This window comes from Haliaeetus albicilla, chromosome 23 (assembly GCF_947461875.1).
Source record: "Haliaeetus albicilla chromosome 23, bHalAlb1.1, whole genome shotgun sequence".
Classification (NCBI taxonomy): Eukaryota; Metazoa; Chordata; class Aves; order Accipitriformes; family Accipitridae; genus Haliaeetus; species Haliaeetus albicilla.
In genome coordinates this window covers 5,263,646-5,286,729 of record NC_091505.1, presented here as the reverse complement: position 1 = coordinate 5,286,729, position 23,084 = coordinate 5,263,646, and the positions used below count along the sequence as shown (strand labels likewise).

General features: G+C 44.3%; 1 protein-coding gene across 4 annotated transcripts in view; it reads left to right on the top strand.

The window, feature by feature from the left end:
- Positions 1-23,084, top strand: part of GAB3 (GRB2 associated binding protein 3) — an 80,017-nt gene that overhangs the window by 7,025 nt on the left and 49,908 nt on the right. For 3 of the 4 annotated variants that reach the window (XR_011329460.1, XM_069811000.1, XM_069810999.1), the window contains exon 1: positions 5,689-6,172. The exons of the other annotated variant lie outside the window; for it this stretch is intronic. Coding sequence is in view for 2 of the 3 variants with exons in the window: in XM_069811000.1 (XP_069667101.1) it covers positions 6,101-6,172 (72 nt within the window). In the remaining variant the exon portion in view is untranslated. Of the gene's footprint in view, positions 1-5,688; positions 6,173-23,084 lie in introns of those variants that run through there. 4 annotated transcript variants of the gene reach the window in all.

Below are 23,084 nucleotides of genomic sequence, written 5' to 3'. Positions count from 1 at the left end.
AACAACAACAAATCATGTTGCTCTGATGATCTGTGTGCATTTCTCTATTATTAGACCTGATTTGTATGGTGAGGACAGGCTACTGAAAGAAAGGGAAGAGAAGGGGCTGAATTATCCCCTGTGACTTTGCTGAATTTGTCCTTGTGAATGGAAAGAGAGTGAAATATTTGTCTGCAGGGGGGAGCAGAGTGGTAACTGTCAGGAACAGCTGGAACATATATACTGTGTCATGTCTTTTGGTGGTACTGGACTTTTCTGCCTGCTGTGGGAATGCTGCAGAGGCATGTTAGCATTTTGCTGAGTAAGTGTGGTGCGAGCTCTGTATGTAAACAGGGATTAGTTACTAGATGAGAGAAAAGGGCTGTTCTCCCAGGGCTATGGCTGTCGCTTGCATGCACCTCAGCCTCCACAACCCCTGCGGGGTTTTGTAAATTAAATGTGGGGCTAAATTCTGGGGAAAATATATGCTTGAGGGAATGTCAGTCTAGATAACTCCGGTGTGTCCTCCTGTCTTGATACCTATAAATTTGTGAACAAAATAAATCCTTCTGATTCTTCCCATGCTCTCCATCCCAATTATTCTTCTGTCCACAGGGGAGCAAGGACTTTCACTGCTCTCAATATTAATAATAACACCACCAGTTGCTCTGCAACATGGAAATGGGCAAGCTTACATAGAACACTTACTTCTTTAAATCAGTTGCCCGTAGGGTCCTGAAGGAATTTCCCATCAAATGCAATTAGCCAATTTGTTCTCCCCTGTTTTATTAGTAGTCCACTGTTTTTCTCTGAAACATCAGTAACCTACATTACAAAAAGAGAGGAGCATCACGAGCAGAGAATTCCTCTTAGGTATCTGGCTGATGTGAACTGCACACACATTCAGGGTCAAAATGATAATGCTTACTCTGATCTTTGCTAGTGGCACATAAGAGGATAATCCGGTGAGGACTGCATTGGGTTTGCACGGCAAGGTTTTGGTAGTGGGAGGGCTACAGGGGTGGCTTCTGTGAGAAGCTGCTAGAAGCTTCCCCCATGTCCAATAGAGCCAATGCCAAGATGGACCCGCTGGCCAAAGCTGAGCCCATCAGCAATGGTGGTAGCCCCTCTGCAATAACATATTTAAGAAGGGAGAAAAAAAACCTGTGCAACACCAGCAGCAGTCAAAAGAGAACAGTGAGAAGATGTGAGAGAAACAACCCTGCAGACCCCCAGGTCAGTGCAGAAGGAGGGGAGGAGATGCTCCAGGCGCCAGAGCAGAGATTCCCCTGCAGCCCGTGGGGAAGACCATGGTGAGGCAGGCTGTCCCCCTGCAGCCCAGGGAGGTCCACGATGGAGCAGATCTCCACCTGCAGCCCAGGGAGGTCCACGATGGAGCAGATCTCCACCTGCAGCCCAGGGAGGTCCACGGGGGAGCAGATCTCCACCTGCAGCCCAGGGAGGAGCCCACGCTGGAGCAGTTGGATGTGCCTGAAGGAGACTGACCAGGTGGAGAGCCTGCGCTGCAGCAAGTTTTCTGGCAGGACTTGTGACCCCGGGGAAGACCCACGCTGGAGCAGTCTGTGCCTGAAGGACTGCACCCCGTGGAAGGGAGCCACTCTGGAGGAATTTGTGAAGAACTGCGGCCCCTGGGAATGACTCACATTGGAGAAGTTCGTGGAGGACTGTCTCCTGTGGGAGAGACCCCACGCTGGAGCAGGGGAAGAGGGTGAGGAGGAAGGAGAGGCAGAGACAACATGCGATGAACTGATCGCAACCCCCATTCCCCGTCCCCCTGTGCTGCTCAGGGGAGAACAGGCAGAGAACTCGGGAGTGGAGTTGAGCCTGGGAAGAAGAGAGGGGTGGGGGGAAGGTGTTTTAAGATTTAGTTTTTATTTCTCATTATCCTACTCTGATTTGATTGGAAGTAAATTAAGCAAATTTCCCCCAAGTTGAGTCTGTTTTGCCCATGATGGTAATTGCTGAGTGATCTCTCCCTGTCCTTGTCTTGACTCATGAGCCTTTCGTTATATTTTGTCTCCCCTGTCCATTTGAAGAGGGGGAGTGATTGAGTGGCTTTGGTGGGCACCTGGTATCCAGCCAGGCTCAACAAACCACAAGGACAAACACTCTGGCATGATCCAGATAAAGACAGATTCTTGAAATTTGATTGAGACATATCAGAACATGAGTGACCTGTACAATTTGTGTAGAATAGAGAATTATTTTTTCAATTTTAAGTTTTACATTTTATTTATTTTTACTTTCTCTGTAATTATGTCTACAGTTCATATCCATGAAGGCTTCTCAGCTTATGACTTTAATCTAGGAAGTGTCACAGCAAGAAAAAAATTCTGTCTTGTCAGACTTTGAAGATTTGCTAAGACTGGCTCTGATCTCATAGAGAAAGAAAGAGAATTTTATCCTAACTGCAGGTTATTTTGGTTTGGGTTTTTTCAATGGTCAGTCATTTTTGAGAACATTCCTGTAGCTCTGCCTACAGCAGATTTGGAGAGGCAGGTACCACTGGCTGAAGTTATTGTTACCAACCAAAACCTGATCTCTTTCAAGGTAACCATGTGATATGTTTAAAATAAAAGCTTAAAAAGTGAGACAAATAAACTTAAGCAAGCATATGTAATTCTACACTTTCAAACCTTTCAGCATTGCAATAATATTAAGAAAATATTAAAAAAATCCACCCTGTTTAAATTGTGTTTTGCCGGTGATTTCAGCATATGTATTCAAAACATACTTGAGGTCCGAAACTAAATGCTAATGGATAAATGCAAAAAGTGGAACTAAAATAGAACACACCAAGGGTTTCGCAGAAATGTTCAGCTAAAATAAATTTTTCTTTGCTCTTCTTTCCCTTCACTTTCCATTCTGTTTCCAGCCTCAGCTCACTCCCCATATATGTCTTCAACTGTAAGATTTTTAAAACAAAGACCCTGTCATTCACCATCATGATGAAGGATTTAAGTAAAGAATTTTATAATTTAAAAGTGGTTGAAAAATTTGTGCTTGGAGCACGCCAAAAGCGAAATTCCACTTCTTCCATCAGGGCTAGATGCCATTCATTTTTAAGCCTGCCATTGTCAAACACACACGGGAGTGACACGTTATCAGCACAAAGAAAATCGTTAGGGTAGGAAAATAACTTTATTTGCTCTTTTAATGTTTGGAGCACAAATACCAAGAACGCACAGCAGCTTTCATAACAAACATGTTAACCCCCACACGCTCTGCTTAATTATGATTTCTGGCTTCCTGTATTTCCCCTCAGGCTACTGGCACCATAAGTAAACTGGCACAGATTTTATTTATTCTGAATATGCTGAGCTGCAACGTGCAAGTAGTTTGGCAGGTGCTTCACAAGCAGCTGAGCCGTTACAGCAGCGAGGACAGGAGCCGTCTGACAGCGGAGCGACACATCTAGTAGGGAACAGAATCACTGTACCCCTCCCTGTCACCATGGCTACCACTCAGCAGGCGTTTTTTTGGGCAGAAGTGCCAATTTAAGCAACTGCTGATTTCTTATTACTGCCCCTGCATCACCCCCTCCATTGGTCAGTTACGAGTGTGTAGTAGGCCACAGCATTTATCAGATCAGGAAACTAGTCCTGATCCAGCTGGAAAATAGTCTCTTTTTTTTGACTCATTCTTTTCCAGACAGTTTTCTGATTCAGTTCATTATGTAGCCATACAACTATACTGTGCCTGTGTAATGGAGGGGATGGCAGAAGGGCAAGGACAAGTGGCTTAAGAGATGGGGGCTGCTGGTGATTTAAGCAGCTTTATCACTGAGGGCAAGCAGAGATGGAGCCAGAGCTCTGTTTAAGGCTGTGGTTTGGTATTCAGTATTTAGATCCGTTTGGCAGTCCAGGTTCCTCGCTACCCTGTCCTGCCCTCTCCCCATCTCCTCTGCTGCCTTGTTGCAAGTGGTTATGTAGCTGCACAAGGAACCTGACAGGGGAACCCATCTGTCTGAAGAATGATCCAGTAAAAACTGGGTGTTTTTATGACACTGCAGGGATAACACATGAAGTATATCACAATTCATTTTATTTTGGCAGACTAATGTTTTAAAGCCTTCAGGTTTAAGGCTATTGTATCTGTCAGAGTGACACAGTCAAGTCACATGTGGAAGGAAAGTGTGGCTTTCCTTCCCTAAATAAGTTCCATGGCTGGATGTGTCTCTCCAAGGAGAAGCATTCCAAAATGTTGTCTACAAACCTGCTGTTAAACATGTGAAGTTGTTAAAATGTCACTGTGGATAAGGATATATGGAGCTGCGTGAAGGTGGTAGTAGAATGGCAGGTTGGGAATTAAAGAATATTGCAAGGCTGCATGAAAGTCACTTACTCTCAAATCAAAACCTATCTAGAGAAGTCAGAGGACATTTGAAATAAATTGTTTATGGTTTACCCATGACAGTTTTCATTTTTCTGTATGGTAAGATTCTTTTAAGACCGGTGATAATGTGAAGCACTGGCAACAGGGATGCTGTGAGTTTATACAGATTTATTTATACAGTTATGTAAATGCACATAGGGCACATATTTATACCTTATACGCCATTTATAGTACATATTATATTAAATACAATAAATACATATTGCCACAACATTTTTGCTTGAAATCTTGGAAAAAACTAAGCGTGGCTTCCAGTTTGTTAGATTCCAGCAGTGACACCGCAAGCCGTTGTCAGCCTGCCCTGCCGAAGAGCGCCAGCACGGATGTGAAAAATTCTGTGAAAACGTTAAATTCTCACCCAGGCCTGATAGCACTAACCACACCTCGCAGAGTCAGGCTCCACCGCGTGTGCTGTGCCTAGGCAGAGGCATATGGGAGTCCTCAGAAATGACAGACTCATAAAATCCAGCGAAGAACCACTGCGTCCACTTTAAATCTAAGTCAAAGTTATAAGCAACTTCTTAAGAATGAAAACAAGCTGCCCTGTCCTTGAAAAGCCAGGAGTTTCCCATCCTGGAGAGAGGCGCTAACTCCAAGGATATCAGCAATGTTATGCACTCTGTGGTCATATTTTTTAGTTCTGACAGCGGGATGGCACCCCGTCTGCCTGAAGTCACTTCTGAAAAAGCCTGTTTCTAAAAAAGCTGCAGCGATGTGACCAGAAAAATCAAGTTTATTCATAGTAAATTCATACAGGGGACCAAAAGCCGCTGAAAACCTAGTAAGTCCGCAAACCAAAGCAGCCTGGAAGTAGCGGACCAGGCGGACGGTGGAAGCCGAAGCGGACACTTCGGTGCGGGCAGAGCCCAGCAGATGTGCGGGCAGAGCCCAGCAGATGTGCGGGCCGGCACCGCCACCGCCCCGCGCCTCCGTGGCCAGGCCAAAGCCCTTCTCCTGCCGCCGAGGCCAACCCCTCCTGGGGCACCGCTCCGAGACAGCCAGCCCTTCACCGGGGCTCCCAAACCTCAGCCGCGGTTGCTCGCTCCCCCTCTTCCCCCGGGGCAGGGGGGGCCGGCAGCATCCCCAGGGGTGCCGGGCAGCGGTGCGCGGAGTCGGGCTGATACCCAGAGCCGCGGAGCCGGGCTGCCCCCCGCGGAGCCGGGGTGCCCCCCAGGGCCGCGGAGCCGGGGTGCCCCCCGCGGAGCTGGGAGCCGGGGTGCCCCCGCGGAGCCGGGCTGCTCCCCGCGGAGCCGGGGTGCCCCCCAGGGCCGCGGAGCCGGGGTGCCCCCGCGGAGCCGGGCTGCCCCCCGCGGAGCTGGGAGCCGGGGTGCCCCCCGCGGGCCGTTGCGGCGGCCGTCGGGGCCGGTGTCGGGAGCCGCCCGCTGGCGGCGGTGGCGGTGTCGGTGTGGCCGGTGTCGGTGGGTGTCGCAGCCGCCGGCTGCGTGGCGGCGAGAGCCCCGGCCGCCCATCACGTGCTCGGTGTGTTGCATTGTGTTTGCGGCGGAGGGAGGGCTGGCCGTGTCAGTGATCAATGTCATGACTTCCTCCTCGGGCTGGAGCAGGATCAGAGCGCAGCTGAAGGAAGCCGATTACTGCTGGTTTCACGTCGGCTGGGAACAATACACGCACGGACACGGACACACGGACACGCACACGCAGCCCGCACCCTGGCTCCCGCGTCGCCGCTCCGCGCCGGGGGGGGAAGATGAGCTCGGGGGACGTCGTTTGCACCGGATGGCTCATTAAATCACCCCCCGAGAAGAAACTCAAGAGATACGTAAGTGCAGAGGCTCTGCTGATATCTTTTTTTTTCTCGCTGAAGGGATTTCGGCATGTGCTCGCTGTCCCACTCTGCCTTTGAAATGTCTCGCCCGGTTCGGCTTCGCCTCGGACCAAAACAAAAAGATTTCCGAGTCCGTGCGCTCATGGGGTATTTTGGGTTTCACCGATATTCTCGTGCCCTTTGGAAGTAACCTCTCCCGGCTCGTAAGATTATAATACTTCAGTTGTTATGCAACATATCTTAGGTTAAAAACCACATTTCTGTTTCAGTTAACGTTGCCGTAACTAACAGAATTGTTGTAACAGAATTTCAGATGTCACTTTTCCAGGGGAGGGCAAGAACCTCCTGAAAAAAACCCTAGTACTTCAAATTCTGAGGCTCGGCTTTGTTAAGATGCTCTGTAATTTCTATGACACTTGCTAAAGGCAACATCTGCAACAGTTTTATTTACCAATTTAATATGCCAGATGCAGTTGCTAGCAGCAAGCTTTACTTTTTGTCTGTGATAAAGAGGTGCTAGAAGATGCCCTGCTGTAAAGTTCCCGATAGCTGAAAGGTGAAGGGGGTGGTGAGAAGAAGCGAGCACTGCATGCATGGAGAGCTGCAACTGCATTATGTGTAAAGGGGGCCCCTTGTTTCGTTCTGTATCTGCCTGCCTGTTTTTCTGAAAAAAAAAAAAAAAAAAAAAAAAAGGGTGTGTGTTGCAAACATAGGAAACTGTATCATTGCAGGGCTGCGAGGAAGGCACTCCGGGTAGAAATAAATGACCCTTAAAAAATTGCTTGGGACAGCATTAAAAATGTAAGCCCATCGTGGGCCATTTTGCATGCTCATTTGTGATGGTTCTTCATCAGGCACGTTGTTACTGTTGTTACACTTTTGGAATCGGTAATACTCGTTGGAGTCAGACGCTCCCAACCTAACTTACCCCAGAGCACTGCACTGTACTAGAAGGATCCCACCATATGTGTCTATCACACTCCTGAGCCGTATACACAGCTTACATCATTTGTCGTATTCACTTCTGTTTATCAGCATTTTTTTCTGGACTGCTGATGTTAGCTTTTTCTAGTAATATGAGGAATAACTCTCTCGCGAAGAATGTGGTAGATATCATTTGGTAGTGTATTTTTTCTTTGCGCTAAAAACTAGGAGAAAGGATAAGCCACTGATGTTAGAATTTACTTTTAACTTATTCTAAGCCAGAGTTTCTTCTTTTGGATCACAGTATTGCATTGAAATGGCTGAATATTTGCTTTGTTCAGTTAGCATTTTCTAATTCTAAAGTAACCACTATGCTGTGTCTCAAGGGACCTACAAATAAAATATGGATATCTAATTTTTGTTGTATTTTGTAACGAGTGTACTAATAGCACTGTATAGCAGGCACTAGACAATGTAAGAGCCACTGATTCACCCAGCTGGTATCATTAGTAACTCTGTCAGTGAAGCTATTTTTGATGACTCAATATTCATAAAAGGGCAAAGTAGAGAAAACAGAATGTGATAAAGCTGGGATTTGAAAGCCCCCATTATACAGTCGAGATAATAGTCACAACAGGGGCTCTGATCAGCTCACAGGACTAGTTGCAGTCTGCTCTGCTCAGATTTTGCATTACAAAAACTAGGGAAATCGGGTCTATGTTATTCTTCAAACACCAACCGCTAGATTAGCTAGATCTCTGCAGATTAGGCTTTGTTTTCTGGTTAGGAGGATAAACTACTCCTTTGTCCATAATAGAGCAGAAAGAAATCTGCTGCAAGTACAGCAAAGATTAATGTCCTTTCTCATACGACTGGTTACACAGTAGACGCTACAAACCAAATGGAAATTGTCTCTTACCTGCTGTAAGCTATTTTTTCCCCACTTTTTATATAGTTTCAACGGCGTGGTAGTTTGTGCATCTTGGCACTGGGGTGGTAGATAGCTCAGGCTGAACCACAGTGACTGCTTAAAAACAACACAGGCTTTAAAACAATGACTGCTTCAACTGACTTCGGTAGGTGTCAAGTGTCAACCGCTTACAGGAGAATGGTGTTGGCTCTGGTTCTGAACCGACAACATACATAAATCCCCAAGCTTTACACTACCCTTTGTGTTCAACTGGCAAACCTCATGGTCCGAGCTGAAGCTTCCAGGGAGCTTCAAACGTAGGCTTGGTCTGCTGCTTCGTTGGGACCCCTCTTACACCCGAGTGACCCAGTTGCTCTCAGGGGGTTGTCTCCCAGTTTACATTTTCCTGAGTTCAGCATCCGGCCTTTGTAAGGTCTGGCCTGAGGGTCTCTTGTTTTACACACAGATAAATTCTTAATCCTCACCCTATTACAATCACTGGGAAAATCCAATTAATTTCAGTGGAATCTGTAGTTAAGAGACCAAAGTGATGAATTCAGGTTGTGAGACTGGGAACCGCAGATAGTCCCACTGAAGCCACTGAGAGTATTTACAGTGTTTATAAAATTAAACAAATACTTCTTTGTGAGATTGGAGCCTAAAGACCAAAGTATACCTTCATTTATGCTTGTTTTCTGATGAAAGCAATTAGGTTTTCTATGCATAAACAAGTCATAATTTGGCTGTAGGTAAGCAGAGCGTTATTTCAAAACTTTGAAAAGCGAAAAGCAGGTGTTAAGAGTCTGTATTTTTCTTGTAATGTCTTACAAAGCTGATGCTCTTAGCAGCACTATTCTTAGAAGTGTCTTATCATTCCCTAACAAAGGCTGCTCTCTTACATGTGCAGGAAATGAACATGAGATTAATTACCCAAGTGTAACTTTCTGTAAAAACAGAGAGCTTAATACTAAATGCAGAGAATTCATTAGAAAGCACAAGGAGCTTCACTTCAGCAGGCAAATACTCTAATAGTGGGTTAATAGCATGTACAATGCTTTTCCCTCTGTCTGATGCTTGAACCACGAATCCACCACGTCAGCCTATCTAAAGAGGCAGTTGTGCAAGGAGTCTCCCGGGAGAGCATTTGGGGTGTGTTGCAGTTCTTTGTCCCCTAAGCGTGACCTGAAAGCTGTGCTGCTCTCATTTCCCCACTTGGTTCCAGCTTTTCTCACCAGTCGGGGCTGTGTGGGCCTGAGGGGTGCCAGGGAACCCCCGAAGCTCTGGGGGAGCTGGGTATGGGGCGGAGGTGAGAGAGGAAGAAGCTGCTACCAAAAACTAGAAGTGGTGGTCGTGGAGGTGAAGTCCATTGTGCTCTAGACCAAAAATGCTAAGTTTCAGGCACAGCTTGACACTTAGCCCCAGGGGAGGAAAACCTGGCCCCGATGGAGATTTTTGGTATTGATATTAGTGGATCGTGAGTACCAGCCTCCGTAGGAAATTAGATGTCATGGGAGAATCTGCTTCAGGTTTGAGGGGTTTTGCCATGCCTTATATTAGTGCTGCATACATCCAACCAGGGATGTAGATTAGGCATTCAGAGCTGCAAGGGCAAAAAGCGTTTCTGTTTCTTAAAAAACTTTTAAAATTCGGAAAGCCTAGGGTGGTGGTGTTCACGTATCCCAATTCTGTAACGTCAGCCTTGAACAGCCGGCTTTTTGATACTTTTCATATGGAAATGTATCTGCTCACTGACTGGTAATATTTGTTTTCTGTTTATTAGAGAGGAGGGAGAATGGTATCATGGCCTAGAAAACAAAGGAATTACTGCAGCCAGTGCAAAAAGTCACTATGAGGGGAAAAAAAGACATGGAAGAAGGCACAGAGGATGTCTAATGAAATAAGAGACTAGTGCCATTGAGAAGACACATTGTTCATGTGCTGATGAGAAGAAGATGGGAGTTTTAACAGGCAGCTAATTTCCACCTGTCCTCAAATCGCTGTCCTGTAGTTTGTCACATCTGTGAGGAGCAGCAGTGGTAGTTAGCCAGCCTGCCCGCCAGCTCTGGTGAATGCCACGCCAGTATTTACTTACTGTTAGTGTTAGGTTATGTGATTTGCAATCGTAAAGGGCTATATACAGATGCTGGCTTGTTGTGAGTCAGTGCAGCTCCATTTAAGTCAATGCTGCGCAGCTGTACCCCAGCTGAAGAGCTATTTTTAATCTTCAGTACTATACAAATTGATGAGGGAAGACCACTTGCTCAAAAAAAGGCAAGTTTCCCACTTTACTTGAGTTTCTTCAAACATTATTGAAAATAAAAATCCCATGTCAGCATCTCAAGAACAGGAGTCCAAAATGGACCCCGTGTTAGAATATTTAGCCTTGCACTTCTTACCACGCTTCTTCTTGGAGTGTCTGGTCTGGGAAGACAAACAGAGGTGTAAATTAATGTACCAGATGCAAAAAGCTAGTAAAGCAGCGTCCGTTCCTGCTGCCTCTGCTCGAGGGGCAGTAAGTGCCGTCAGAAGGGCACAGCAGGGCAACTAGCTGGAGACGGACGTCTCTTGACCGTTGGGGGGATCTGCCAGAACTCGACCACAGCACACCATTGCTAGGGTTTTACAAGATAAGAGAATCTAGACGACTTCTCCATTTTTAGCTGAAGTTCTGGTATTTATCAGGAGAAGAAACGGGAAGTTACTGGCCACTAAGAAGAAAAAGTAAAGTAGAATTATGGAAGAGTTTGCTCAAGTAATAGGAACAAGAGTCCCACAGCACTGCTAAGGGTGGGTGGGATGCAGAGCATCTGCTCTCTGATCTAGCATTGGGCTGCTGTCAGCAGAGGACATTGCCACCCTCGCCTAAAAGAAATCCCCAAGTGCTGCGTGAGGTCAGGTACTTCTGCTGGTTTGGGATTTGGGGGAAGTTTCCGAAAAATAACTATCAAAGAGAAATCCGACCTTAATTTTTGTTCATAAGCCTTTTGATTTCCAAATGCTTCCAACAAAGCCTCACCTCTTCAGCTCTGTCCCCTCTGAATAGAGAGTTACAGACACCTTTCATACCCTGCTGGAATGAACCTCCCGAACTCTCATTGAAATAGCTGAGTTTATTTAACCAATTTGTGCAGGTTTTGTAACTCTAGTTTATAGGCTGGGTGGGAATAGGAGTCCTGTGGGATGGAGAAAGTTGGCAGAGCCTTTTAGCTGGTTCTAGCTGTAAGTTTTGTACCTATGTTTTTCCTGCTGTTACTTCATTTTAAAATCCAGTGTATAGTCTATCTGGTTTGTATACTAAGGAAGAACTCAGTTTTGAGAAAATGAAGACTTTCATACAGAAGCTCCCGTGCTGCAGACTACATGTTCCCTTCTCTGTGAAATCCTGAACAAATTGATCTCACTGGTAAAATAACAGCAGAAAATTTATTTTAGGGAAGAGTTTCCATCATTGGAGTTAAACATTTGTAATTAGCTAAGTGCAAATCAGACCATTTTCCACCACTTAACCTTGTTTTGGTAGGTTAGGTGTGATGTTTATTCTAGACCATTTTCTTCCATTTTGGCCATGTTTTGATAGTTTAAATGCAATGTTTAATGAGATAGGCTGACTTCTAAGAATAAAATAATTTCTAAAAAACACTGCTGTTCTTGGCAACCTGTGTATCAGAATGTTAAGCAGAATAATTTCCCTTGGACTATTTATTTGGGTGGAGCCATAATAGTCCTGAAGGCCCAGTTTAATCTTTGACTGCATGTTTTCAGTGCACAGGAATGTCCAGCTATTGGTTTCTATTCAAAACAGAAACCCGCAAGTTATCAGGAGTTTGCATTCAAAAATAGAGACTTAAAAAAAACACGCTAGTTTGAAATAGAGAAGGAAACGTTAACTTGAGTGGTAATTAAACTAGTGATGCAATCAAACATGTCTTAGAGGGAAAAGCATTACAAGTAGTACTTTGGTGAACTCTTTGTTGTAGCATGAAAACTGTAATATGGATAAACACATTAAATAATGCATTAAAATGCTGTGAATGTGTATTACGCCAATTTCATAGGTTTTCAGGGAAAGGGACAAGTTTACTCCTGTAATGTTAGTCAGCAGAGAAACAGTCATTTTATTTGCTTTCTTGTCCTTTTCATTTGAGTTGGAAATGAATTAGCAATGTGATAAGACAAGGAAAAAATGCCATCTTTGAAATGAAATTTGCATGTCAAAACATTACATCCAGCCAGATAAAATAGATTTTCCTCTTTCTCATTTAATTCTTGCGTAAAATACAATACTTCAACTTTTTTTTTTTCTGCTTTACAATAATATCCTTGACTTGTTTCAGTTTGTGTTGCATCAGGAAAAAAAAAAAAAACAAAACAAACAACAAACATATAGCCATGCAAAACTCTGTTTTAAAATCTGCTGCAACTTGGTATTTGTTAAAAATAAACCAAAACTGACGTCTAGTCTTCATGGCAGAAAAATGCTCCCTTTCTGAGGCTAACTCATTTGTAGCTTGTAATTGTTAGAATGAGACAACTGTTCTTAGAGATTTTGTTACTCCCTTCCCTTCTGATGCCACAAACCCCACCTGACCCCTGCAGTCAAAACTGCTTTGTAGCTTTCCACAAAAGCCTTGAACAGTGCATTTCAGTTATTCAGTATCCTTTCCCATAGAGCATTTTACAGAAAGGCAGTAAAATGTCATTATTAGTATGAATTTAAAATTATTAAATTAAGGTGTTAATTTAAATGGAATTTAGATTGTCATCTGAAAGTTTCTGACTCGTTTTTGACAATGCTTTTTGAAAGACAATAGTTTCTGTGAGCTCTGTTAGTGACAAATATTATTCATCTTGTGACTCCCAAGTCTCGGGGGCCGTGGGTTATGTATTCATATTTCTGTTGGACAGAATAATGGCCATAACGGGACCCTTTCTAAATTTGCCACTGTTGTAATCTCAGCAGAGTGCATAGTTTGTGAACAATCTGTTTTTACATACCAGACTTGCATACTGTTTGTAGAAGTTCAAGGATTTTACAGTTGCAAAGCCATTTTTTCAAGCTGACATGAACTGGTCGTGCCAAGGAGAAGCCAATAGTTCGGAACAAGCGGGAACTCTGTTTTTCTTGCAGACTTTACAAACTGTGCAGTAAAGCCACTAAGTTTACAGAAGTATTGCGTTTATAAACGCTGGGAAAGCTGATTGTCTATGCCTGCTATAAAGTTGCGTTTCCAAGATCTGTTGCTGATTCCACAGAAAAGCCACCGGCATTCAGAGGTGACTGTGTGCTGATCAAATCGCTATGAGATGAGAAAAAGCATCTGAAGAGATGCCGGCTGAGTTTACCGTAGCAATGAAGAAACGGTTTCACGAGAAGTCATACACGGCTTCATGAAGTGCTCACTGCTATTCCAGCTACTACATCTGTATTGTTTACTAATATTTATAGTGGAAGCTTTGCAAGCTGAAGAAGTTTTATTTTTAATAAGTCCAACATTTTGAACCCATCCTAAGAAAATTATTGAGTTCTCACTGAGGCCTTAGGTTTAAAAATAAAAAGCATTTAAGTAGCTCAGGGAATTGGTTTTTTGAGATACTTAGGCGCTTTGCTCCCACTGAAATAGGGTTTGCAAAATGTTTTCACTGGGTACTCTTCTGACTCCAGGGCTCTTTTTAGAGGTCTTCACTGGCTAACTTTCCCTGCAAAACAGTGGGATTTGGACTGTCAGCTGAAAATGGGACTGTTACTCCGACTTCACTTCATGCTTTTTAAAATGTTCCTTTTTGACAGATAACTCTGAGCGTCATATCACCCTTGAGCTATGCAATATAAAATAATGGCGAACTGTTTTTGAAAAGTGAGGGAAAACCACCAGATAAATCCCATCATTATTTCAGTGTCCTCCCCAAACTCCCGCTTTCGTCTGTGCTGAGCCTGAGAAATATTCAAGCTGAAATATCATAAAGACAAACAAACAAAAAGGTTAGGGGACAGTCTGGCTGGCATAGGAAGAACAGGCTTTGTGGTGGTGACACTGCTTTGGTTCCCCTTGTGCATCCCTCTGCACTGGGTTTGCAGACTGGAAGCCTAATAATACTGGCTTGTAAAGGGAAAAATAGAAGCATTTATTGAAGTGTTACTAGACTGCAATGCTTTAACAGTTTTCTTATGAAAAATATGTTCTTTCTTTTCTTTCTTTCAAATTCACAACTGAAAGTACTGTTGCTATGTTACTGTAATGGTGTGTAGGCTGCTAAATAAATAGAGGCAGTTTAGTCCATGCCAGAAATAGAAAGCCAGGTCAGAGGTGACATTTGGGACATGTTGAGAAAAAAGAGAATATATAATTATTTCTTTCCTTCCTATCATTCTCTTCAGTCTCATTAACCCCAGACTACTTAGAAGGAAATTACAGCAGAATTTCTGGACATGTGAGAGTTCTAAAAATTGACATCTCTGGAGTTCTGTTAAGTGTTTTGTCTTTGTTTTTCTGCAAGATTAATTTTGCAAGGGAAACTGGTAAAACTGTGGCACCTCACACACTTGTGAATTGAATAGCCGCTTTGAGGTATCAAAGGGCATGGGGAACTGTTGAAAATCCACTCTGCAAAGGTGTGCTCAGAAGGCAAAATCTGACAGAGGGAACAAGCTTTGAGAAAAGGTGCTCTCGTGAAGCCATGAACAGTGAATTTGAGTCCATTGTCCTTTTTGGGATAGTCTGGCAGGTTACCAAGGACCAGACAGAGAAAACCGTGCCTAGGCTCTTGCGCAAGAAACCCTACATACCTGCTCGCACCTTCAGCTGCCTACACGTCTTTGTAAACCTGGCTTGTGGATGTGCTTGAGTGCCTCGTTTGTACAGCGGGGTCGTTTTATCCCTCCTCTGCCGCCTGCACACGCTCCTCATATACAGCCCTCAGTGCAACGAGCTCTCGTTTAAGCTCCAGTGGCTGATTCAGTAGATGTTGGAAACTGCAAGCCGCTAATGTGAAAACTGGAGCCCGGTCCTCCCTTCATCTGCGTCAGTCAGAGCAGAAGCAACCCTTCTCCTAAGAAGGAGCGCTGCAGCCTTGTTACTCGCGGACGGCGGGCTCTGACTTTATTTCCAAAAAGTTATTGCAGACGCCGGATGCTCCGGGCCGTGTTCCGCCAGCCACGAAGCTCCTCAGCCCCGTCCCAGCCGGTTGCGGGCACGGTCGCGGGTGAGCACAGCACGCCGGCGCTCCGGTCCTGCCTTGCCCTTGGCCCCGCTGCTCTTGCGCGAGCATCGGCAGCCCTGGGCCCGCAGCGGAGCAGCTGCGAGCTGTCAGACCGTCCCGCTAGCAGGAGGTGGGACACGGAAGCGCAGAGCAAGCTCGCCTATCTGTGAGTTAATTTGGCGGATTTGTAATTCATCTCTTTAAATATATATGTCTACTTATAAACAAATTACTAACGTGACACGATGTGAGGCATCTAGTTTCTTTGTGAATCAGGGAAGAAGCCCACAGCCATAACCTAAACCAGTTCGGTGCATGCAATCCCATCAGGGAGTTCTTTGTGATATTTTTGTAGTTCCACAAATCTGTTTACTTTCCTACAAAGAAACGATGTAAATGTGCCCCCTACCCAAGAGATCTTTGGGTGTGAGGCATTCCAGAAAATCCCACCTTTACCATAAAGTTTACAGAGGGGGATTAAATTAGAGGGTACAACAAGAGCAAGTGATGCTAAGCACAGTTATTCTTGTTCCTAAGTTGCAGGGATTTTAAAATTTTCTTGTTATTTGTTAACACTCCTTGAATGGAGGTCTGGAATTTGAATGGCTAGAAGTATTTCCTAACACAGTGGATGTGAATAGCTGGTTTAATAAGAAACTTTCCTAATTTTCAGCCACAAGCCAACCCCTAGTGCCTTAGACCTTGAGACATGTCTGCAGAATGTCTGAGGTTCTGTGTCAGAAAATGAATGAGTAGCTTAGGATCCATCTCCATCAGGGCTGTTTATTTACTTACATTAGGAGTTTGCTGCTGGTGCAATTGGAGACATTTCTTGTTTTCTAGCTCAACCAGTATTCAGCCTTAGACTGAAGGAGAGGGTGTTAGAGGCTTTCTTGTCCCCTGTGGAGTTCAAACCCTCGTTTGGGCTCTGTCAAATCCTTTACCCTTGCCAGAGACTGCATTTATCTCAGACCCTAAAGACCAATTATTATGATTTATCTGTCTTCAGAGTGAATAAGATTTTACCAGGCATTTTCTACACAGAAATGTCCAGCTGGGAGAAGTGCAACCTACAGCCTGTCCTTTCCAGGGCTTTGTTGCCCACGCTCAGCAAATTGCCCAGTTTTAACCAGCAGCAGCAGCATCGCTAAATGGAAAGGAGGATGAATTATACCCTCTGCAGTTCTGTTATGTTATCCTCCTAAAGGACCTATTTGTCTTTCATTATATTTCCAGGTCCTTTGTGCTTGAAGTGATCTTCTAAACTTTATAAGTAAACTTTGTTTGCTGGCTGGTAAACTAAAGCTGTTTACCCATTAGAGTATTCCAAGTGGGCTGCAATGACGTTTGGCTGTACCCTTTGTTGGGGCGAACAGCTTGATTGTTAAAACTGAATGAAATTATGTTGAGGCAGAAGATGGCAGACACGGCCAGGTTTCAGATAAGCTATAGTTAGCTAGGTAAAGATTAAGTATCTTCACACTGCTGCTTTAAATCCCCAAGGACTCCCCTCACCGCGGCACTTACCTTGTCGAGGGTTCAGAGATGCTTCAGTGAAACTTGCCATTCGAGAACGGGTGACACAAGTTTGGGAGGTGAAGAGCCAGAGCAAGCTTGTGCGAAGTGGTAGCTGTGCAGTCCTTTCCAGAATACAGCGATGGAGAGGGGTAGTCATAGAGATGCACCCCAGTAATATGTCTCAGGAACATTTCCAAGAAAAAAGATTTGCATGTAGTTTAGCAACCTGAGCTGTGTGAAGATTTGAGCAGCAGCGGCCCTGACTCTCGTGTGCTGAGAACTTACTGTGCACCCACAGGCAGGTTTCAGTTTGACTCTTTTCCTCGGGTTTACTGGATCTGGAAAAGGAACTGGGATCTCTATATGAGCATACCATTGTAGAATTTAGTTCAGAGATTGGGGTTTTTTTAAGAAAGCAACTGCTTTATGTGCCGTCTATGCATAGGAATAAAAGATAAGGCGCAGAGGAAAGCACTCAGATGTAAGACCTTGTGTTATTAATGGTCATAAGGCCTAGGACCATTTTGTTGCAGGGCAGCTGGTCACTTCTGACTTGCACCTAGGGTTGCTGCGGTCAAGGTACCTGCTCTGAGTGGAAACGTGGTCATGCAGAATCACTCCAGATCTAGTTCCTGGTGCCAGTTTAGGGCAGGAACTTCATGGTTCCTTGCTGGGACTGAAAAGAAAAGGCACATGACCCTATACAGCAACAGCAGCAAGTAAGTATGGTGATGTAGCACAACCGAGTCTATACCATCAAGCAGGAAACCTTTCCCTTCCAAAATAAAATGCACCCATAATGGACAAAAAGGCCAAGTAAACATTGGCTCTAATAAGCTGCTGGAATTGGGCAGGTGTGCAGTCAAACTGGAAGGTGAGATCTGAAACTTTCATTTCCATTTATCAGTTTGCACAAATCTTCTTGGAATACCTCTTTGCCCTCTCTGAAAAGATTTCAGATAAAAGTACTTAGACTCATCAGTAAAAAATATCCTGAAATAGAAATGGCAAGTCATGTTCTCTAGCAATATAGCAGCTTAAGGAGAAACCAGAAGCCAAAAAAAATGCAGTCTCAAACCCATTATGACCATATTTATGGGCAACATTTAAATAAACTGAGCTGTTTCCTCTACATATTCCCTACTACTAACAACAGTACCTTATGACTGGTGATGTCTTCATTAAACACTGAACTTGAATATCAGAGTTGAGCTTCAGGCTTTTCTCTTTAGCTTTTGTATCAATTGGCTGGATGCTGATCAAGCACAGAGCCATGGACCTCAGCAACAAGGGAATGGGGAGAGAAAAGCAGATAGGAGGATTTTGCCTCCCGGTGGAAACCCCCAGCTCTGCCATTATCAGAGCTCCTGGTACCTCCAGTGTAACTGGGAGAGGTGGTATGTGGTATGGGAACTGCAGCATTTACCAGCTTGCAATTGGAAACTGAAGACAATGAATGGATAAGAATATGTTAAAATGCACAATTTCACTTTATTTTGTGTAACATCTTTCACACAAAACTTTTTACTCAAAGAGATTACAGTCAGATAGAATTATGATGAAAAATAAAAGCAGAGTTGCAGAGAAATTGGTAACTTCTTAAAAAGAGTAAACTGTCACTGAAAAATCTCACTTTCTATTTGAGAGATAAAATCTATGCATGGTGCAGCCATTTTTGCTTTGCCTGGCATAAGATTTGCATGACTCAGAGCCAGCAGCGTGCTGAGGACCTAGAAATACATGATACAAAAGCAGATGCTGGCTGCTGGCTGCTGGCTGGGGAATTCCCGTACCATCTTTGAAATGATGATCCTGTTTGATGGGGCGACACAGAGTGTGAGGCAAGTGCATATGATGTTTCTCCCCTAGGTGAGGTTATTAATCTGAAGGGTGAGAGACAGCGTGAGGGCTGCTAAACACCTACTATCATCGCAGTCAGTCCCAGCTGGTGAGGATGGGTGATGTAATGGATCAAGAAGGAGGAGAAAGTTTTCAAATGGGAGGGTGTAAAGTTTGAAAGGCTGCACGTAGGAACGAAGAGTCGCAGTCCTAATTCGAGTACGCAGGCAGCTCAGCAGATGGCCCAGCAGATGAGTTGCTATGCACCACGGTATGTGTGAGAACATGACAGTAATGGCGAGGCTCCGCGCAAAAACGTAGCTCTGCCCTGGGCATGGTATGGGGTAACATCAGACGCCGTGTTGCTGACCCCAGCTGGGCCCTTCGTTCCCCATCAGGGCGTTTTGTTGGCTCGCACACCGAGCTTTCCACAGCAGTGTTTCATATTGCTGTTCTGCATTACAGCAATTTCTCCCCTTGTGCTTTGCCTTCCCTCTCCAAACAGAGCAAGAACCATCCCCGGAGGAGTAGGTCCTTGCCAGTCACAGTAACACCGACGTTGCATCGCTAACTTCTCCTCCTGCCTTAGGCAGCAGCTCTCAGGCTGAGCTGGCATGTCTCTTGGGGTGGAAAACCTCCCACTTCAGGCCACAGAACAGCCTCACTGGGATGTTTTGGGTTTATTTCCTACAATTCCAGTTCCTCCAGAAGTGAAGTCCAGAGGCCAGAGAGATTTCATGTGTGTCCTATGTGACTTCCACGTTCCCTAATAACTGCAGCTCTCTGGGAATTGTAGGGGAAAATTTCAGAAAATCTCTAAAAATCCATTCTTTTTAAGAACTGACCAGTTTGCATCTGACTTTCTCCAGCGGATCTGTTTTGCTGCTTACTGCTTGTGCGACTTTTCGGCTCCATTTGCAAATCACCTATGAACTTATAGCTAGATCCTGGAAAAAGCATCTTTACCACAAATAGCTTAGAGTAGCCATTGCCACCTCACAGTCACGTTGCGCTGCTGCTCAGCATAACGGTGTTAGGACCTTTGTTTTTTCCAGTGGTTTTCTAACAAAGCTCTGTTAATCCAGAGCTATATATTCATATGGGAAATTCCAATAATCCCTGTCTTGTGATACAGCAAAAATCTGTCTCACTAACCAGTTTACATGTAACATTGATGAAATGACTACCACTAAGTTGTTTCGAGAAGCTCCATTTCCAATGCAATCTACAGGAAAATTACATAGGTGTATAATGATGCATGAATTCAAATCACTATAATTATGCTGATAAACATCTTCTCAGATGTTCTTGAGATGAGTGACATCTTTTTCTTTTATCTTAAATCGCTTCTGAAGCAACATAAACTAAACTGGGAACAATGTTCTTTTTTCCAGTATCAGAGTGTTCCCATGGCATATGTACGCCAGCAGATACATGGCAGCTCAGCTATGCTAGTAAAACTGCAGACAAGCCCTTAAATTCAAGCAGCAATGACAAAAGCAGTGGTAATCCCTGCTTTCCCACACGCCATCCTGTCAGATTCCTTTTATCATCTTGCAATCTTAAGAGCATAGTTCGGGTTTTGTGTCTCCTTTGCCCTTGGTATATTTACTTGAATTGCAAGCAAAGAGATTGTTTAATCCCTCCTATTTTTGTTATGGTCCCATGGAGCCGGCACTAAGACTATCAAACAGACCGAGCTTGTGCGTGGGTAGACTGTCAATTCCATCGTGGGTTGGCCAGTCATTGGGACAACACTAATTCTGTGAGCCCCCAATGAAGGTTGGTCGGACCTGGTAGTGGACTAGGATACATGGTTGAGTATATTTCACTACTGGACCTTTAAAGTGTGTTTAGCAAGGAGAATGTTCTGATCTTCCGTAATTAAATCCTGTATGTACCACAGCCAAACAACAAAAAACCCCAGGTCTATATTCACTGTTTGTAAAATAAAACTCTCTGAAGTGTCTCTCAGCATAAGGACTGTGAGTCAAAGTGGAAGGTTTTATGTTAGTAAAGGAAAAATTAAACATCATCATCTGTCTTATTGTAAAGAAGCAGAAGGATGTTAAAAACTATGTTATGCTGGCTCACATTTTTTCTACATAAATGAATTTTTGGGGTATCATACATGCTTACAGTAAAACAGTTACATAGGAAATAGTGAAATCCACAATGATTTTTACGTAACTTTTTCTTTCATAACATACTTGTAGTCAGAATGCAATAATCAAACTATGTTTTTTCCATGCTTGAACATTAGTGGCCATCTGGAAAATTGCATGCTACCTATATTCAGTGAAATGGCTAAGTGAGGAAGTCACATCCAAGGAAACTAAAATTATTTTTATGTGTTTCGGTAAGTTGGCTTTTGCCAGGAAGAAGCATAAAGAGGACAAAAAAATCTTGTTTGCCACCATTCCTCCTTGGGGATGGTGTCAGTCAGCACCACGGTGCTAACACTGCTCACAGACCCAGTCCGCAGCCGCCTGACTTGTCCAGGGACTGTCCTCACATAGGAACGGTGGCAACAGGCCTGACGTATTTCTGGTAAAGACACAGGAGGAGCCTCCAGACCAACAAAGAGAAATGCCTGAGTGCTGGAAAAAACCTTAACCTGTTGTAGGAAGATCTTGTAGGAAGCCCTGACCACTTCTGACCAGGGCTTTGCCATTGCAGATACTCTTTCTGCCTGTAGTACTTAAAATTGTAGCGCAGCAGCTTACTTGAAAAACTTTGGCTGAAACGGCCAGTTATCACTCTGCTAGTGCAGGGTGTTGCCTCTTCTCTTCCCAGTAAAAATGCTGAGCTGCGGACGGGGTCTGTTCTGGGAACGGGCTACAGGCGCTCTCGTTAGTCAGCAAATACCAGAGCCCAAGGGCAGGGAGTCAGCAACAGGGAACGGGGAGGGGGGACACATTCAACACCTGTTAGTAATCCAGTTATTAAAAATAAATGTTGACTTGATGAACTTCTAACCGAAAACCTGTTATGTCAGAAGGGAGCTCTTCTAATGCCGAGCTCCTAAGGGCAGGGCTATAGCTGTGATAAGGCTGGGGACATCTCAGCTGGGTGGAAAGAAGAGCTGAGCTATCCAGATAGTTATCTGACCACAGGAGGCCTTGGCAGCTTTGACCCCTGTTCTTTAGAAACCCATGTCTGACTATGTTATATATTTGGCTTACTATTATTCCTGGATTTGCTCAGCTTTTTGGTGAAAATGTCATTAATTACTAATTTAGTTCAGTGGAATAAGAGAGAGTCCAACTGTGTATGTGTAGTGCATTTAGTGGTTTCAATCCTTAGCTTATAATTGCTCCTTCCTGAATATGATGCTGTTGGGAAAATTCTTAGTTACACAGTGTCAAGCCATTAATTAATCAAGACCGAACCAGAAGCAGAGCACTGTGGAGAAGATTCTTAGGTATCGAAAGGCACTGATATTAAGTAAACCTTTCTGTGGAAACGGTGCCCGGCTGCAGCTGGGGAACGTGCCTTCCAGTTACAGACTCCCCTGCCTGCAAATGCAGTGCTGCTGCTTTTTCCCTGCGCAAAGACGAGGCACAGACACCGAATGAGTCACGGATCTGTGCTCAGCTGTGTCTAACACATGAAACTCTGGAGCAGGACAGAGGCAGCAGCTTTGTGGTGTGGGAATGCAAGACGCACACACACACACGCACAAAAAAAAAAAAAGAGTCTTATGCTCAGTGCAGCCCAAAACTCGAAGGTCTCTTTAGAGGCCTTTGGTTTTGCTGCTTTTGACTATATCCAGCCAGCTCCACTTCTCCTGCATTCTTCCTTCTGGTGGTTTTCATGGCTAACCCACAGCATCCATACGAGTGCTTCCCTGGCCTCCCTGGGTGGCTGTGACCCATGCTAGCCCTCAGAAAAGCCAAGTAGCCACAGCCTTAGGAAATGGCAAACAGAAAGCTCTCACGTTGCTGTTTCTCTCCCTTGAACTGCAGCTTCTTTCATCACGTGTTGCAAAATGGATTGTGAAGCAGGGCCATTTTGCCTGTAAGTAGGGCTGTGGTCCTGGAGCTCCAGAAGAGCAGAGCTGCTTCTCTCAGAAGATGTTTCTAACACAGAGCATGTGACATCTGTCACATAATGCCATGACAAAACGGTGTTTCTAACAGAGAGCTGAAGCAATTTGTGAAGTGAAATTAATCATAGGTATATGTCATGGGTTTTGATTTAAATGTGGATTAGAAAGTATGTATAGCAACAGACTATTTCCAAAGACATTGATTCTTTACAGCAAAAGAATGAAAGTGAAAACATCCTGAAAAACAATAAAACAAAGAGTACTGTAGCACTGGCTCTGCAAAAATACAAAAATTTCACATTAGATGCCAGAAATGGTATGGGGAAGGGGCATGGGATTATTTTAGTGCTTCATTCATCTTCAACTTCAGTTGTATGTTGTCTGATTTTGCACTCAAGAAAATCTTGAGTTCCCCTTTTAGCTGTCAAATAGGAATGAACACAGAATCAGCCATGGAGAAGGAATCT